General features: G+C 36.6%; 1 protein-coding gene and 1 pseudogene across 19 annotated transcripts in view; one reads left to right on the top strand and one right to left on the bottom strand.

The window, feature by feature from the left end:
* Positions 1-19519, top strand: part of GPHN (gephyrin) — a 494826-nt gene that overhangs the window by 382624 nt on the left and 92683 nt on the right. For all 19 annotated transcript variants that reach the window (XM_004612348.2, XM_055130244.1, XM_055130246.1 and 16 more), the window contains one exon: positions 12592-12729. In XM_004612348.2, coding sequence (XP_004612405.1) covers positions 12592-12729 — 138 coding nt within the window. The remainder of the gene's footprint in view (positions 1-12591; positions 12730-19519) is intronic.
* Positions 2183-2409, bottom strand: LOC129403750 (small nucleolar RNA U3; annotated as a pseudogene).

Genomic DNA, 19519 nt, shown 5'->3' with positions numbered 1-19519 from the left:
TTGGCCTTGCTACAGGGATAGAGCCTCTACTTCCAGGAGATCCAGCCACCTCTCCTCTCGGGAATCCTTCTTGAATTTGGCCTGAAATTCTACTTCTCAATGGCTTTCCTGTCTCTTGAAATGGGTCTTTTATGTCAAAGATTTCCTTGTCTTCAGACTCGTTCCAGTTTAAGGGCCCTCCTATTTACCTGCCTGCAGCATTACTGATAAAAACCTAAGAAATCTCTTTATAATTTTGCAGATAATTTAGAATTGGTTTGATTCTGTATATACTATAGAAAATTTAATTTATCACAAAAGAATTGTTAATTTATATTTTAATTAAAATATAGATTATTTTAATTTATATTTATATATATTTATATAAAAAATAATTTTTTGTTAAGTTTACTCAGCTATCATTTGGAAAATGTCTAGACTTCTTTTCCCCATCACTCCCCTTTAAAGATAGCAATATTATAAAGCACATTGTAATTATTTGTTGTGAAAATAACTTCCAACAAATTGTTAGTAACAGTTCACACATTACCAACTAATTTCATTATTGTAAATTACATATTCCCTAAACCACTATAATTACAATAGTATACATGTTTTCACCTTTTAGTTTTGCTCTACATTATATGTGAATTGAATGGAGCTAATGTCCTCATTGACTCCCTTTCTAACTATTGGGAATCATGTGTAAGGTAGCTGTGAGAAGATATTTGTGTCCAGGAATAATGTTTCTTTATACGTACATAGTTACCACACGTCACCACGACCAAAGTCCACTAGTGTCCAACAAAAGTACACAACAGATGCAGTGCAAGCATCTCAAGTCCAGCCAGACTGACAAGGTCAAGTGGTACCTGTGAAATTACATGGAATTCATGTTGGAAAATCTTCAGTAATATTTTCAGGTGGATGTGCTAGAGTCTCAGTTCTCACAGCTGCTTCATTAAATCAGTTCCCCCCAAGATTTGAAAGCATTCAGTTGGCTCATGACCGCTTCCTGAGCAATTTATTGGCTCAGTCCTTCATCTTGTTGAAACCTGTGTTTCACTGTCTGAATGAAATCTTAGATTTATGTCATAGCTTTTGCTCACTGGGCAGTCAGAACATGAGCCCACTTGATAAGAGTGGGGCTGCCCAGCTGGACATTCTGGTGAAGGGCTTTAGCCACCAGTCTTTACTCCTATTCAAGATTCTTTCTCGTGATCGGAATCATTAGATCAACTCAGCTTTAGCACAACTACTGTTACAATTAGATTATAATAAATATTATTTCCAGGTTGGTGGAACTCTGGGCAGTTTGGGATGTGAAAGTGTCTGGTTCATAAATTGAAGTAATAATCACACCTCCTTCTCTAGTCTATAACAGAAGATAAGAAACCAACATCCTGTTTATCTAGCTACTCAGCAAATGTCTACTGGCTCTTGAGGGAGCATGACTTTTCTCATAGAAAAGGAACACATTTACTGAACTGCTGGAAATATAACCCCCATCATTCCCATCTGGCAGGGTCTGCCCCTCTTCAAGGAGAGTTCTTCACTTGCCTTAGAATGCTGGAGTTAAGTTCTCCCTACTAATACTGAACATTCAAGATCTGTTACATTAAGAACCTCTGTTAATTCTCTTCATACACTCAGGAGGCACATACTTCACATCTGTTACATGCCATAGTACCGTTTAAGCTGCAGGAAACACAACAATAAACATCTGAAGTATTTTGTAAAAAAAAAAAATTGACAGTTTCAATCAATGAAAACTACTTGATTATACCCATCTTGCTATCAATAAAATGTCTTTCATTTTCGCAAAAATGTTTTAATCTTCTCTAAGGTTTTTCTGTGGATCTCAGCATCAGAAAGAGAGTTGTAGTATGGGGCAAAAGATAGCTAGATCCTTTTTCTGCCCTAATTGAGTTATTTAATAGTCCAAGGTAATAAGAATGCATTAAGTCAGAGATAACTTTTTTAATTTTCTGAATCTTTCATTTTTATACTACTTTTAAGTCACTAGTATATCAATACCAAAAAAAAAGTTTTAGTTGTGTGTTTCTTCTCCCTCCTCCAGCCTGCGCGCGCATACACACACACACACACACATACTCTCTCTCTCTCTTTCTCTCTCTCTCTCCCTCTCTCTCTCTCTCTCTCTCACACACACACACACACATACACACACACACACACCAGAAACACTCAGACTGCATCCTCTCCCTTTCACTCCTGCAAAAGAAGAGAATGATCATCAATGGTGAAAAGCAGTTGCAAAAACACCTAGAACCAGATCCACATTTAGGAGAGGATACTCTGGCTCCTCGTGGTTTCAGGTGCTTTACATGATCAGAAAAACTTCTCTAGTACTGAGCTATAGAACTGATCCCTGAGAACTATAGAAATGATCCCTGAAAGTATAGTCTTTGTGTGTTTATTTTTAAAATGGAAACAGACTAAGGACAGGAGAGATAACCCAAATGGCTAAAACACATGATTTCCATATAATTCAAGCCCCCTGGCATTGTATAGTCCCAATTACCACCAGGATGGTCACATGAGACCCCAGTGAGGAGTAGCCCCTGAACACCACTGGTGCAGCCCCAAAATCAAACAAACAAACAAAAAGAAAACACAATTAAATTTGAGCTAAGGGCATATCTCTTGTGGAACACTTGTATTGCATGTGTTACTTCCTGGGCTCGATCCTCAGAAATACCTTAACTATTTACTTTATAAATCTACTTGGAAATGCAAACTTTTTAAAGTGGGAGTACCACCATACCAGTCCTTGGGAAGCCTGTGTACATTTTTTAAATCTTTTTATTAAGAGACTGTAATTTACAAAGTTGTTCATAATAGAGTTGTTTCAGGCATACAGTGTTAAAACACTAGTCCCTCCACCAATGTCCCCGGGTTCGATTCCTCCGTCCCTCTTGGAGAACCCAGCAAGCTACCGAGAGTTACTTGCCTGCGTGGCAGAGCCTGGCGTATTTGATACGCCAGAAACAGTAATAACAGTCTCACAATGGAGATGTCACTGGTGCCCACTCAAGCAAATCAATGAACAACGGGAGGACAGAGCTACAGTGCTACAAGTTATGATGAGCATTTTCTCATGTGTCTGTTGACAATCCATTGGTCTTCCTCAGGAAAGTATTTGTTCATTTTATTTGTTCATTTTATTCCCTCATGTTTGATGAGGTTTTAGATTTTTGTTGTTTCTAACCTTTGTGAGTACTTAAAGGTGTTCTGAATATCAACCTTTTATCTGATGCGTTAAGTACAGATATTTTCTCCCTGTCTGTTAACTGCCTTTAATTCATATTTTCTCCCTGTCTATTAACTGCCAGTGTTTCTTTTGGCAAACAAAAAATTTTAGTCTCATACCTTACATAAAAGCCAACTAAAGTGAGTCAAAGACCTTGAGATCAGATATGAATCTATAAAGTACATTGAGGAAAAATATAGGTAGAATGCTCCAGACCTAGACCTCAAAGGAGTCTTCAGTGACATGATAACCATTGGCAAAGGCTACAGAATCGAAACTAAACAAATGGGACTACATCAAACTGAAATGTTTCTCCTATCCTTTAAAGGAACTCTTTTAAACTTCTTGCAGAACTGGTTTCAAGGCTATGAATTCCCAAGCTGCTGCCTGTCTGTGAAGTTCTGTATCAACCTTTAAGTCTGAATGATAACATAGCTAGATAGAGCATTCTTGGTGAAGTGTTCATTTCATTGAGTTTGTTACTTTTCTGACTCATAGAGTCTCATTTGATACACCTTCTATACATTTTATGAGCTTTCCTTTGTAAGTTTTTCTTTTTATCTTGCTGCATTCAATATTCTGTCTCTTTATGTTTTGTTATTTTGAGTATAACATGTCTTAGAGTTTTTCTGGTTGTGTGTATTTTAATTGGGACCCTTCAAGCAAGTCTTCTTGGTTCTCAGTATCTGTGTTCTTAAACTCTGAGAAGTTCTTATCGATGGTTTCTTTAGCTATTGTTTCTTCATCAAATTTGCCTTCCTGTTCTTCTTGAACTTCAATAATTCTTATATTGTTTCCAAATTCATCCCATAGTTCCCTGGTATTCTTTTCATTTCTTTTTTTTATTATTTATTTAGTTATGTGTTTTTTTTTAATTGAATCACCATGGAAAAAGTTACAAAGCTTTCAGGTTCAATTCTCAATCACTCAATGATCAGACCCCCATCCCTTACCAGTATACATGTTCCACCACCAAGAACCCCAGTATACCCCCATCCCACCCCCACTCCACCTGTGTGGCTAACGATGTTCACTTTATTCTCTCTATACTTTGAATACATTCAATATTTCAACAGAAAACTCACTATTATTATTCGGAATTTTCCCCCAACAATCAAACCTGCTGAAAAGGCATCATTTGATAATTTGTTTTCCATTGCTGAGAATGAAGAATATATGAGCTCACGTGGCCACGCAGTTTTGGATTTCTGATATTTTAGCTCATTTCGCAGTCTCGATGCATTTCTATAAGAAGCTGCTAGGTGCCAAAATTGGTTAGTAGACCTCCAAGATCATAGTCTTTAAGGAGCAGAGGAGCCGTTTTGTGTGCGGCTGCTCCAGGTCTCATCTGGGTGGAGAGCATGCCAGTAATACCCCCATCCCATGATCTCCTGCGCACCATGTCACTGCAAACTCATACCTCTGAATAGTGAGATCTAGAAGATGGCAGTCGCCATGTGGGTGCTGCTGCCGCCTCCCCCATAGCAAGAAGGGGTTGAAAGACAAAAACCTTTCCCCTCCTGGGGCGGCATGGGGTTGTAGCTCAGTTCACAGTCAGATGCATTTCTATAAGAAGCCGCTGGATGCCAAAATTGGTTTTCATTTCTTTTGAGACTATTTGATACCTTCTTCTATTTATTAGATATTTCTTCTTCATTTTAAAAATCCCTGGTCATGTGTTCAGCTGCTGTTATTTTGATATTCAGAGTTGCTATAGAGTTTTCTTATCACCTACCATGCTCTTTATTTTTGTCAATTCTAATATAGTAGGTTTTTTTTTCATTCTGACTCATGCTTTCTTGTACTTTGCTGACTGTCTCTTTTATCATTTCTTTGAGCTCATTGGTCATCCTCATCAGAGTTAACTGAGCTATTTGGTGTTATGTCTGATGATATTATCGTTCACTTCTTGAGCTTGGTGGGCTTCTATGTTGTCTTCGTTGGTTTTGTGGTGTTTTTGATGCCCTACAAGTCTTTGTGGTTATTCTCCACTGGAAAATGCTAGGGCTTAGTCTCTTTCTTCTTTACTCATGCTTACAAAATAATAGGAAACATAACTGTGAGCATCATGTAATTTGTTGAGTAGATCTGTGCTGTGGGCTCTTAATATGGTGTAGGTCAAGTGTGGCGGCTAGTAGGACCCACTAGAGAGAGACTCTGCCTCCCATTCTAGAATAGCCCACGGAGGTCAGTCAGAGGTAGATCTAACATAGGATGGCACAGCAACAAGCAGAGGTCCTTTTTTTAAAAACAATTTTAAATATTATTTGAGGTACTGTGATATGGAACACTGTTAAAAGGGTTTCATGCATACAGTGTTCCAACTGTATTGTCTACCAGATGTTTTGCTTTCTTCCGTTATCTGTTTCCTCCACCTCTCCCTCAGCCACTTTAAGATCAATTCTTTATCCAGTTTCTAATTTCTGTTTGCTTTTGACCATTTGTTATTGCCTTACTGTGCTTCTTTATAGTCCACATATAAGAGAGATCATTCTCTCCCTTTCCCCATCCTCTAACTTTATTCATAATGATACCCTCCAGATCTGTCCATGTAGCAATAAATTTCATGATTTCATCCTTTCTTACACCTGAGTAATATTTTACTGTGTATATATACCATAGTTTCTTTATATGTATATATACACAATGATTTGTTCTTGGGGTGTTCCAAGATTTTGACTATTGTGAATAGAGATGCAGTAAACATAGGAGTGCAGATGTCTTTTTGGAACAGAGTTTGGAGTCCTTGGAGTAGATCTCCAAAAATGGAATTGTTGTTTTGCATGGAGGCTTAATTCTTAGGGGTTGTTTCGAGAAATGTTTATATTATTTTCCAAAGAGATTGAACCAGTTGACATTCCCACCAACAGTGAATTTTTTCCTCATGTCCAGACTAAACTAGACCTATAAAATTTTAAATGCTAGGTATCCTCAGCCTATATCTCACTAGTTAGAACTATGACCACCCTTAGTTACAAGTGGATAGGGTAGAGAGGATTTGTGGATAGCAGTCATGACAACTAAGTAACAATGCTTTCAATTACTCCTTTTCTGTTTACCCTTTGACCTATGTACCTTTAGTTTTCAAAAAAATAGCCAAGTTTTTTAGTGCCTGAGGATATAATATCCTAAAAGTTACTTTTTACTAAAATTATTAATTCAGTAAATATTCAGTAAATGTTTATTTTATTATTTGGTATGTGGGTTTACTGATAATATAGTGAACCCAAAAAAGAAAAATATTTACTGTTCTTGCAAATTTTATATATAGATATAAGTATTGACATTTGTATATGTATGTATGTGATAATATTAAATTTAAAAGTTTCTGTACTGCTAAAGAAACTCAAAAAAGACACTACTTACATGACTTAATTGGAGAAAATGTTCACATATTATGTATGACAAAGAGATAATAACAAAATATATAAGAAACTCAAAACTCCCAACAAGAAAAAAAATCAATGAAGATAAGAGTGAACTGACACTTCACCAATGAAGACATGCAGATTCTTTACAGAACATGAAAAGCTCATTATCACTTTTTAGGAAAATCAAAATGACGAAGTATCACCTCATATCTTTGAGAATAACATCCATTATAAAGGTCATTAGCAGGCTCCCATAGGTAGGTTAAGTGCTTGACTTGCACACAGCCAATCTAGGCCTGGATTCAATCCCTGGCACTCCGTATGGTCCCCTACACACTGTAGGGTATGTCGGCCCCCAAAAAAAGAAAAAAGAAAAACATTTATGAGCAACAAGTGTTCACAGAATTTTGGAGAAATAGAAGTCCTTATACTGTTGGTTAAGTCTCTGTGAAAAGCAGTAAGAAGAGGAGACCCCAAAATAATTGTAAGTGGACCTACTATATGATACAGCAATTCCACTCCTAAAAATCAATCCAAAGAACTCAAGAACATTAATTCAAAAAGATAAGCACCCCTAGTCATTGCAGTGCTATTTGCTTTAGCCAAGATCTTGAAACAATTCAAGGGCCCAACAACAAATGAATTCATAAAGATAATGTGGTCTATATACACAATGGAATACTACTTAGCCACAAGAAAAAAAATAAAATCTTACCTTTTGCAACATGCATGAGCCATGTTAAGTGAAATAAGCCAAAAGAAAAATATTTTCTCATACAAATGCTCAAGAGGCACATGAAAAAATGCTCTACATCACTAATCATGAGGGAGATGCAAATCAAAACAACAATGAGATAGCATCGCACACCACAGAGACTTGCACACATCAAGAAGAACAAGAATAATGGGCTGGACCGATAGCACAGCATGTAGGGTGTTTGTCTTGCACATGGCCAACCTGGGTTTGATCCCCAGCATCCCATATGGTCCCTCAAGCACCACCAGGAGTAATTTCTGAGTGCAGAGCCAGGAGTAACCTTTGAGCACCACCAATATGACCCAAAAAAGAAAAAAAGAAGAAGAAGAAGAAGGACAAGAATAACCAGTGCTGGTGTGGATGTGGGAAAAGAGGGACTCTCTTTCATTGTTGGGGGAATGCCAACTGGTCCAGCCTTTTTGGAAAACAATATGGGCATTACTTGAAAGAATAGAAATTGAGCTTCCATATGACCCAGCAATACCACTTCAAGGAATGTATCCCGAGGGTGCAAAAAATTGGCAGTAGAAATGACATCTGCATCTGTATATTCTTTGGAGCACTGTTCATAATAGAATCTGGAAACAACAGCATACCTGAGAACAGACAACTGGTTAAAGAAACTTTGGTACATCTACACAGTGGAATATTATGCAGCTGTTAGGAAAGATGAAGTCATGAAATTTGCTTATAAGTAGATGGTCATGGAGAGTATCATGCTAAGTGAAATGAGTCAGAAAGAGAGGGACAGACATGGAATGGCTGCACTCACTTGTGGAATATAAAATATCATAATATGAGACTAATACCCAAGGACAGTAGAGACACGTCCAAGAAGATTGCTCCACGGTTGGAAGCCTGCCTTATGAGCTGGGGGAGAAGGTAGCTGGAATAGAGAAAGGATCACTAAGTCAATGATGCTTGAAGGGATCTCTCGGAATGGGAGATGTGTGCTGAAAGTAGATAAAGGACCAAACATGATGGCCTCTCATTATCTTTATTGCAAAGCATAATTCCCATAAGTAGAGAGAAAGAGGGAAACTGCCATAGAGGCAAAGGTAGGGGTGGGAGGGGGGAAGGGATACTGGGGACATTGGTGGTGGAAAATGTGCACTGGTGGAGGGATGAGTGTTCAATCATTGTATGACTGAAACTCAAACCTGAAAGTTTTGTAAGTGTAGCTCACGGTGATTCAATTAAAAAAAAAAGAAAACTATTTTCTCATTTGACTCATAGATGAGGTGTAGAGATGAAAGCACAGGAATAGACAAAACATCTGAAAAAAAATTATGGACTCAGACCAGAGACCCAGATTACCAGAATGATGAGAATGAAAAGGAGCGAGGAATGTGGTGGAGGGTTGTTAGTACTTTAAGATTTACTTTGGACATTTTACATTAAAGTTGCCTGTTATATACCCATGTGATGTTAGATGATTTAAATTTTAGCAGAAAATATTCTTTTCCCCCATCTTTATTGAGGTACTGTGGTTTATAATACTGTAAAAGATATTTTCATGCATGCATTATTCCAACACCTCTCCTATCTAGAATGCCCGCTTTCCTCCACCAATGTCCCAAAGGATCCTGCCATCCATACCTATTCCTCCTCTCTGCATAAACTCAATTTTGTGAACCAGTGCTTCAGTATGTTTGCCTTTGACATTTGTTAACTCTATATCTATGTATTTTATTCCACATATGAGGTCATTTTTTACCTGGCATTTTTCTTCTGACTTCACTCAGGATGATATCCTCTAGTTTAATTCACACATCTGCAAGCTGCAAAATTTCATCCTTTCTTGTAGCTACATAGTATTATCTTGTGTGTATATACCACAACTTCTTGATCCATTCATCAGAGTTATGACATTTATGTTGTATCAATATCTTGGCTATTGTACTAAATGTTTCAATGAACACAAATGTGCATATAATAATGTTTTTATGTTGGGGGGTGTGGTAATACCAAAAAATGGTATAGCTGGATTATGTGGAAGTTCTTTCCTTTCTTTTTCAGTAAATCTCCATATTGCTTTCCACAAAGATTGAACCAGGTGACATTCCCACCAACAGTGAATGAGAGTTCCTTTGGTTATATCCGAACCTTTTGATATATGTTTGTTTGTTTATTTGTTTGTTGCTGATGTGAGTTATCGTTGTTTTCTGATTTGATTTTCTCAGTAAGTGACCATGAAAACTTTTTCATATGCTTACTAACCATCTGTATGTCTTCTTTGGGAAGTATCTTTACATCTCTTCCCTCTTTTGGATGGTATTATTGAAATTTTTGTTGTTGGTTTTTGTGAGTACATTACATTTTCTATTTATCTGATTAACGTGTGTGAATATTGTCTCAAACTCAATACAATATCTATTTTAGCTTGCATTTCTTCTGCCTGTTAATTTAACTGTTAATTTCTTATAGTCCCTGTTTATTTTTGGTTTTGTTCTAGTGTTTTGTTTTTGATGTTTGCTTCTGTAGTTGGCTCATTGAAAATACCTCTGAGGTCCTTTCTTCATTGTATTTTACAAGTTATGCTCTAATCTCGAGATCCTTAATGTCCTTAGAATTAAGTGAAATATGATTCCAGTTTCATTTTATAAAATGTGGCTATCCAGTTTTCCCAGCACCATTCGTTAAAGAGATTTTCCTTTCTTTACTTCTTGAACATAGCTGCTTTGCCACAGATTAACTATCCATAAATCAGAGAGTTTATCTCAGGACACTTCATTCTGTTCCAGTGGTCTGTGAGTCAATCTTTATTCTAGTACCATGCAATCATAGCTTTGTAGTACATTATGGAGGAGGGGGGACGAAAGGGGGCTCTGGAGGATACACACAGCGATGCTCAGGGATTAATTTGGGCTCTGTGCTCATAATCTCCTGCTGGTGCTTAGAGGATCATATGGGATACTGGGAATCAAACCTGGCTCAGCTACGTGCAAGGCATGCACCTTACCTCCTGTACTATCTCTCCTGCTCCTGTAGGTCATGATCTTTTTTTCCCTTAGAAATGCTTTTGCTATTCAGAAAGTTGTATAGTTCCATACAAATTGTATTAGTGTTTGTTCCAAGTCCTTGAAGAATGTCACTGGAATTTTAATGGAGATTACATTGAGTCTCTATAAATGCTTTTGGTTGGAAGGTCATTTTGACATTGATTCATCCAATCCATGAACAGGAAGTTTTGGGAGAGAGGGGGGCTACACTCTGCAGTGCCCAGAACTTACTCCTGGCTCTGTACTCAGGAATCATTCCTTGGCGTGCTCAGCGTACCACCATAGGAGGTGCCCGAGATCCAGCCCAGGCCAGCCACGTGCAAGGCAAGCACCTTACCCTCTACTACCTCAGAAGTATTTTTTCGTTTCCAGTAGTCTTTTTCTTTCAACAGTGGCTTATCGTTTTCACTGTACAAGTCTTTCATCTCCTTTGTTAAACTGGTTCCTAAGTATATGATGTTTTTTGGATACTATTTTGAATGAGTTGTTTTTTCATTTTTTTCTTGTAATTATTTGTGTACTGAAATGCCACGTATTTTTTGTTTGTTAATTTTGTAGCCTGTTACCTTCTTGTATGGGTTTATTGTTTCTAGGAGGGTTTTTTGGTGGAGTCTTTAGGGTTCTCTGTGTATATTATTATTCTATCTACAAATAGTGATAGTTTGACATCTTGTACAATTTGTATCCCTTTGATATATTTTTTGTCTAATGTGTCAGGTACTTGTTGAATTAGAGTGGTGACAATGGACATTCTGGTCTATTCCTGATCTCAGGGGAAAGGCTTTCAAGTTTTCACTGAGTAGGATATTGGCTGTGGATTTATTGTAGGTGACTAGTACTCTCTTGAGGTGTGTTTCTAATATCCCTATTTTTCTGGGGATTTTTATCATGAATGAATAAATTTTTATTCTGAATCTTTTCAAAAGCCTTCTCTTCATCAATTGGTTTAATTTTATGATCACTATCCTTTCTTTTCTGGGTATGGTGTATTACATTAACTAATTTGCATGTTTTGAACTATTCTTGCATCCCTGGGATGTAACCCACTTAATTATGGTGTATAATCCTCTGACAAGCTGCTGGATTCAATTTGCTAGGATTTTGCTAGGATATTTGCATCAATGTTCATCACAAACATTGATCTATAATTTCATATTTTAGAAGTATCTGCTTTTGTTATTAGAGTAGTATTGGCTTAATAGAAAATTATGAAGGAAAATATTAGGGAAAATTCCTGTTTCTTCAGTATTTTGAAAGTGCTTGAGAACTATAAGCACTAAGTCCTCTTTGAACATTTGATAGAACTCACCAGTTCTATTCTTATATGTCAGCTGTCTAAATGGCTTATTAATCTAGAGCTGAGGGTAGAGTTTAGGATCAGTGAGATACAAAATGAAGAATTTAGTGTATGAGTGGTAATAATGCCATGGGACCAAGTAAAAGAGTAGTAAGTGGCAAATTAATAGTTTTGTTTTCCTATGACTTTTTTCAGAGGAAAGAAAAATTTGAAATCCTAATTAAATAAATTTCATTGGGGTATTTCATTTTACTAACCAGTTCATTAAGTTTTCAATGTTTGATTTAGTGGTTAAAGATACAAACTTTGAAGCCAAACTTAAGTTTGAATTCTGTCTCTCTTTTATTCACTCTGTGATTTCCACCTAAATATGCAATATCTATAAACTCCTTAGTCCATATGTGTAAAGAAGCATGATTATGATACCTCCTCATAACATCATTGTGAAGATTAATTTGTTAAAATATTACTAGAACAGTGGCTGGAGAGATAGTCCAAGGGATAAGGTAATGACTTTCATGCAGCCAGTTCCATCCTCAGCATCCCAAATGGTTCCCCAGGCACCACCAGGAGTAATTCCTGAGTGCAGAGCCAGAAGTAACCCCTGAGCATCTACAGGTGTCACCCCAAAACCATAAAAAAGCCTGCTGCTAGAACATATATTAAGCACTCAAAGAAAGATTAGACAGTACCACTAATTTTCACTAAGTTTTGACAGAAAGGGTAACATTGCTATCTTTATTTCCTTAAAGTTACACTTACAGTTGTATTTTGAAAGCAGTAAAAATTTCTCACCTTGTAATTTTCACTGGGGACATATGAAATTAGGATTATTGATATTTATAAGTCATTTCTCCTTTTTAATCTGTGTTTCAGCATCATAATCCAAGTTAATTGTCTTCCTGCTTTAGGTCACAGTGCTGTTGATATCACCAAGGTGGCTAGAAGACACCGCATGTCTCCTTTTCCTCTAACATCTATGGACAAAGCCTTCATCACAGTCCTGGAGATGACTCCGGTGCTTGGAACAGAAATCATCAACTATCGAGGTACTATTATATTTAATTTTTTAATTATTTTATTGAATTCTAATGAATTACAAAGTTATTCATGATGGAGTTTCAGCCATACAGTGTTTCAACACCAGTCCTTTCACCAGTGCCTACTTCCCTCCACCAGTGGTACTATTATATTTAGCCATTGCCTTTTCTTTCTATTTTTCCCCAAATAAGATTCACACATTTATAATGTTAACACATAGTTTTTCTGAAAGAGATTATTATCATCATCCATTTTACTTCTAATTTGTCCCCAACTTTAAGATCAGTTTTTTGTTGTTGTTGTTGTTGTTGTTGTTGTTGTTGTTTGCTTTTTGGGTCACACCCAGCGATGCACAGGGGTTACTCCTGGCTCTGCACTCAGAAATTACCCCTGGCGGTGCTCAGGGGACCATATGAGATGCTGGGATTCGAACCTGGGTCAGCCTGGGTCGGCCGTGTGCAAGGCAAGCACCCTACCCGCTGTGCTATTGCTCCAGCCCCAAGATCAGTTTTTATGATACACAAAGTAAAATGATCTTAAAGCTTCCTTGGCATAAAGAATGTGGGGGGAAATAATAGTATTACCCACCCATCAAAATATTGTACTCTAAGGCTAAAGAGATAATACAATGGGTAGAGTGTTAGCCTCACACACGGCTAATACAGATTCTACCCCTGGCATCCCATTCAATCTCCCAAGCCCACCAGGAGTGATTCTTGAGTACAGAGCCAGGAGTAGGCCTTGAACACTGCTGGGTGTCACCCAAAACAAAACAAACAAACGGAAACAAAAAAATACAGTACTCTTAACAGTTGAGGATACAAGCACTGAATGAGGACAATAGTTCAGTCTGAGTCTACCTGATGTTCTTTTGAATGAAATGGAAAATAACTAATGTATCATCTAATCATATTTGCTTTTGTGGAAAACATGCTTTTTAATATGATATGTGAAAACTTCATTAATTTATCCACAGGTCACAGAGCTACCAGTCTGATCTGTGTTCTACTTCATCTGTCTTCTCATCTCTTGCTTTTAGTTTAATAACACATTAAGACTAACTTGTGGAAAGATAGTGTTCCCTATTGTATTTGATTTTTAATCAGTCTCTTCTCATCCCAGAAATTCAACATAAAAGTTATATTTAGTGTAATAAAATCTAGTTTCTTAATTGCTTTTATTATTTGGATAAAAATATAAAATTTTTGGTTTATAAATAATTGCTACATCATAAACTATTCTATGGCAAGAAATATATAGAGTATCTGTACAAACAGATTTTTCTGCAACTGTATTTTTCTGAGTCTGAGTAACTCAGACTCAGCAGAAAGAAATTAAATTTGAGTATCAAAACATGTGTTCTCTTAATCATGCAAGTTTGTAAATCTGTAACTATCTCACAGCAAGTCATTAAAATGAAAATGTTAAAATTTTTAAAAAGCATATTTTCTTTTCTTCCTGTGCCTATACATGACAGGTTTCTCCTAATATTTTACATTTAAAAAATCAATGGTAGACAACAACTAATAAGGTTTAAGTTAAAATATAACATTAGTTAAAAATTAAATGAAAGGTAAGTACCAACACATGGTACTTTAACTCTTGGTCTCTCATCTTATTTAGACAAAAAGAACTATCTTCACATAGTTCATAGCTCTCCTACATCTCTGCTTACATTATCTTATTATGTCTATCATAGGCTTTTGTTTATGTTATTCCACATAAAGGTAATAAAGATTAAGAAACTGGTGAGAGTAGAAAATTAGAAAGTATGTGATTTCAGAAATCAAATTTTATGAATAATTCTTTCTGTCATATTCTTTGTGTTGATCAACATTTCTTTAAAAAATTAATGCAAACAACTGAAAATAAATAATATGTCAGCTATTATAAAGCTAAATTAACCATTCTGATCTCTTAAAATTTCAGGAGTATTTTCTCCTGGGCCTCCCAAACAGTGCTTGAGAGACCCAGGGGACCCTGCCAGCTATTCTCAGTCAATCAGGCTCGTGATTCAGTGCAAAAACCTGAGGATTTGGTGCTTCTCAGACCCTGTGGTGGCAGGAATTACCCACCCCACCCCAGTGGTGCCATCAGTGCTTGAGGGACCCTGCAGTAACATGGATAAAATCTGAGTAGGCAAGGCATGAATGTTAGTTTGTCTCTTTCTCCAGTTAGAGCCAAGTTACATTTATACAGTCCATTTAAGGAAATAACAGAATTGGAAATGGGTGTTTTTATTTTTGTACACACACAAAAAAAACATGTTTTAAAGAACATCTATCAAGTGAATTCTCTTTTCCCTGTATGTGCTTATTTCCCCTCATTTGTTCCTCAAATCAATTGTTATTCAAGAGCAAAGTCTTTATGATGGATAGCTTTATTAATAAGTTAAAATAGTTTCTTTTTTAAAAAAAAGAAATTGTGAGAGATGTGAGGAGATGAGGAGAAAGAGAAATACGGTTTCAAGAGAGAATGTGGGCTTCTCCAGAGGAAAAAAATGCCCATAAATTGGTTGGTTTGTTTGTTTTTAAAATTTTATTGAATCACCGTGAGATAGTTACAAGCTTTCATGTTTGGGTTACAATCACACAATGATCAAACACCCATCCCTCCACAAGTGCACATTCCCCACCACCAAAATCCCCCATATACCCTCCTTTCCCATCCTCCCCCTGCCTCCATGGCAGACAATATTCCCCATACTCTCTCTCTACTTTAATGCCCATAAATTGTTAACTTCTTTGTTAATGTTTGTACTCATTATGATTTTTTTTTAAAAAGTGAGATTTGTATTCAATCTTTGAGTTGTAGCAACCCCAGTTATTTATGCAAAAGAACATTATAAATACCTCAGCATTTTAGTTAGAAAATTATTTAGAAAATGATTCTATATATAGAAACATAAATCCATTTGTTCAAGTATTTGTTAGATACCAACTAAATGTCAGGTGCTACTTAAGGCCTGGGTTAAGATGAATATTATTACAAGATGAATAGAATAAAACTCCTGCCCCATAGATCTCACAATGTAGTGTAGGTCACAAAGGTAAGCAATAGGTTGTTCTCCTTTATTAATTTTTTCAAAAACTTGTTTTCCTTTGTAAATCTTTTAAACATAAACTCTCTTTAGTGTTTTCATCTTTGCTCCTTTTCATTGATTTACTTCCATCTCAAATAACCTCATACAGCCCAACGGTCTCAAATATCACCATTAAATGATTTCTAAATCTGTACTACTGTTTAGACCTTACCTGTGCTCAAAATCATTAACCAAATGTATACCTACTATTAGTAAATTTAACATGACAAATACTGAACTTGCTTTTCTTATCTCCACTATACTTGTTTCTTCTATGTCCTCTTGAATCCATCCCTAGTTCTATGTCCTCACTGATATCATTTTTAGTGTAAGCCTTTGTAATTAACTCCTGGATTGTTAAAGCAGTTCCCTCTCTCAATGAGCATCCTCCCAGTTGGTTCTCCATTATGATGACAAATTAATGTGTTCGAGTGGCAAATTTTTTATTAGCATTTCCTACATATGATTCTTTAAAGAAGAATCATTTAAAGAAAGATTCTTTTGCATTTTTGAGTATAGGGTGGTGGAAAGGAGGGCAGTGGAGAGCAGGGTGGTGAGAATACATAAGATTCACTGCCTTTATGCTAGGAAATAGTTCAGCAGTTAGGGTGTATGCCTAGAATGCTCCCAACCCAGGTTCAATCCCAGTACCACATGACCTCAAGGTCATCTCTGGGTACAGCCCTGGAGACCCCCAAGCATTACCAGGTGTGACACTGGAGTTTTCTGAGTACTGGATCCTGGTGTTCCCCAACACTCTGGGCACTCAAGTAGTACTGATCCTCAGGTCTATCAGTGAAATACCAGCCCAGTTGTCCTAGTTTTGCCTTGGGGTTCCCTGAGCACCACTTGAGAGGTCCCCCCTGCCCCCAGAAAAATCATTACTCAGCAGTTTTCTTAGCAAACAATAGAGCATTTAAAAACAATAACCACCATTCAATACATTTGATTTCCATAATCCATTCCTTTATAGTCTTTTTTGGGAAGTTTCTCCCAAGAAGTGCTGGGAAGCAGTTGGGTCCATTCTGGTGCTTATTGGACAACTGGGCCAGATGTCTTATTGCAGGATGTGGTATTATGAATACCCTGCATTCCCAGGGATCCCTGGGGCCACCTGAGCAGTGCTCAGGGACCTCTAAGTCTGTACCTGCCGATGCTGGTGCTGGGGATCAAACCAAGATCCAGTGCATGCAAAGCATGCAACTTAACCCTGAGCCTGATTCTATTCATTTATAAGTTAAAGTTTGTACCATTTCACCAGCATCTTTGGCTTCCTCTACTAGGTGTTCTTTAAGATTAAGGTGAAAAAGCTACATCTCCATGAAAATTATCCTGATGTCCACTTTCCTTTTGCTATTGCTGGGTTAAGAACCCTTTCCCCATGTTCTCAAAGCACTTCACTCATGTATTTTATGGCACAATTCAACTGGCAAATTTGATCAGTCTCTGTCATAAATATCCTAATAAGTATTACGATGTTTGTTAGTGCTTATTAAGACATTTTTGACATAGCATCAAAAATGGATATAAAGTGCTCTAACTAAAAATCACTATAAATTCAGCTGTATGAGTCAAGTGCATATGGTCTGTAATTTTCTTACTGAAGCTAAGATATTTTGCCCCAGAAAAAAAAAATTAGAATTCACTTACATCACTTTAAGTGTTCTCTTTACGAAAGATTTCTGCTTTGTAATAAAACAAACCTATAAAAAATTCATTGTGTTTTCAGCAATATGTGCCTTTAATATTAAATCTTATCCATCAGTCACTGAGTAAGAAAATTATGTGGTTAGGGGAAATAAACATCTTCACAGTTCTGTCAAGTCCCAAATACTTTGAATCTGAAAGTATTCTGACACCTACAGTTACAGAAGTTGGTAGAGAAATGTCCGTGTTTCCTGAGAAGTCAAGAATTATTTTAAAATCTATAATTTGATACTGTAACATCTATTAAATTATTTTTATGCCTCAGAGAATATTCGACAATGATCCCAGAAAACTAAGGATAAATCATGCAAAAGTGCTGGATTGCTTTCCATCAAGGTCAGAGACATTAGGTAGTTCTATGAAAGAATTTTTAAATATAGAACCAGGAGATTATTTGGTCATGGTCAGGGTCATGGTCATGTAACTTGCCTGTACCAGAATCCAAACCAAATCCCTGAACTGCATAATCTCCCAAGCATTGTAGGTCTACCCCTGATGGCTCCCAAGCACTTCTAGGCATGATATCAGTGGCCCAGTGTTAAACTGTACAGTTATGCTGACTGAATGTTGCCATAGTGGCCTCCAGTCACTCTGGGAACTGCTTGGAAGTCCCTACTTTCAAAATCTCACAAAATTTTAAATACACACACACACACACACACACACACACACACACACACACACACATACAGAGAATATTATGGAAAGAAGTTAAGTTAGTTGGGGATCAATACCCTCTCTTTAAAAATGGAGTTACTTAGAAACAAGCAGTGTACCAATGTTCTTTAAGTTTAAAAAAATATGACTAGGAACCTGAGATTCTTCACCTCTAGTTGACCCACAATAGCATACTGCATCTCAAGTTAGTATGAAAAGTATCTTCTGAATCAAGTACCTAGATGTGCATGCATTCATAAAGTTATTGTTTGGCTTTTTGTTTGTTTTAACCTGTTTTGGCTACAGATGAACTTTTTTATTGTCTCTGGTCTGTCCTTTGGCATATCTGCTATTTTCAGCTCCTGTCTGCAAGCAAGGCCTTTAAGGAGCAAGTGCTCCACTGATTATAAATACCTTCCTTTGGTTTCTTGGGAGAGGCATACCTGGCATAACAGTGGATGACAATATTTGTAAGATTACCATTTATGATTAATCTTTTTTTGCTTGTAAAATGCATGACAGAATAAATTATAATTTCATGTTTGGTATGGTGTTAGTGAATATAAAAGTCAATTAAAATATCTTGACACCATTTCTGTAATTCTCAATCTATTTTAGTTAAAAATGAAAGAACTCTGAGATTTCATCAGAAGGAATCCTGCTTTCTTTGGAGCATTTGCAAGCCCCCAACTTTTTAAGAATGCATGACCAAAGACTTCAGTTTGGGGTTTCTTTGTTTTTCTACAAAAAATTTAAGCCATTCTAATCAAGGAACTTTTAAGCTTTGCTCAGTTTGAAGCAATGCATTAGCCCTTTTAGAATACAGACTATAGCTGAGAAACTACTCCCTCACACTGACTAATACTTAGATAACTACCTAAATATAGGCAATTCTCTGAGTAGAAGTTAAGGTCAAACCTATTACATTAGCTTAATTATCTCCATGTTACAACCATGTAAACTAATCCTTCTATACTGTACTTTCTATCCATACTATTTTCTATTTCCACATATGTATTATCTTTCTTAAATAAAGCTTACTTTAAATATATCTCATTTTAAGAAATTTTGATAGAAAACAATTTATAATCTAAAATTCATCTAGTGAGGTAATTAATTTTGAGAGTTTTTTTTTTTTTTTTTACAATTTCAACAATTGAACCCAGGGCCTCCTACATGCAAAACAGGTGCTCTGTAGCTGAACCAAATCCCTGGCCCTCAATTTTTTTTTTACTCACTTTATAAAGGTTTTGCAGAATACCCTCAGGTTCCGTCTCCCACTCACACCCACCACAGCCCCAGCCTGTTATCTTGACAGTCATCCTTTATGTTTGGTTATTAAAGTTTGGGTC

Source organism: Sorex araneus, chromosome 3, assembly GCF_027595985.1.
Source record: "Sorex araneus isolate mSorAra2 chromosome 3, mSorAra2.pri, whole genome shotgun sequence".
Classification (NCBI taxonomy): Eukaryota; Metazoa; Chordata; class Mammalia; order Eulipotyphla; family Soricidae; genus Sorex; species Sorex araneus.
This window is presented reverse-complemented; position numbering and strand designations above follow the sequence as displayed.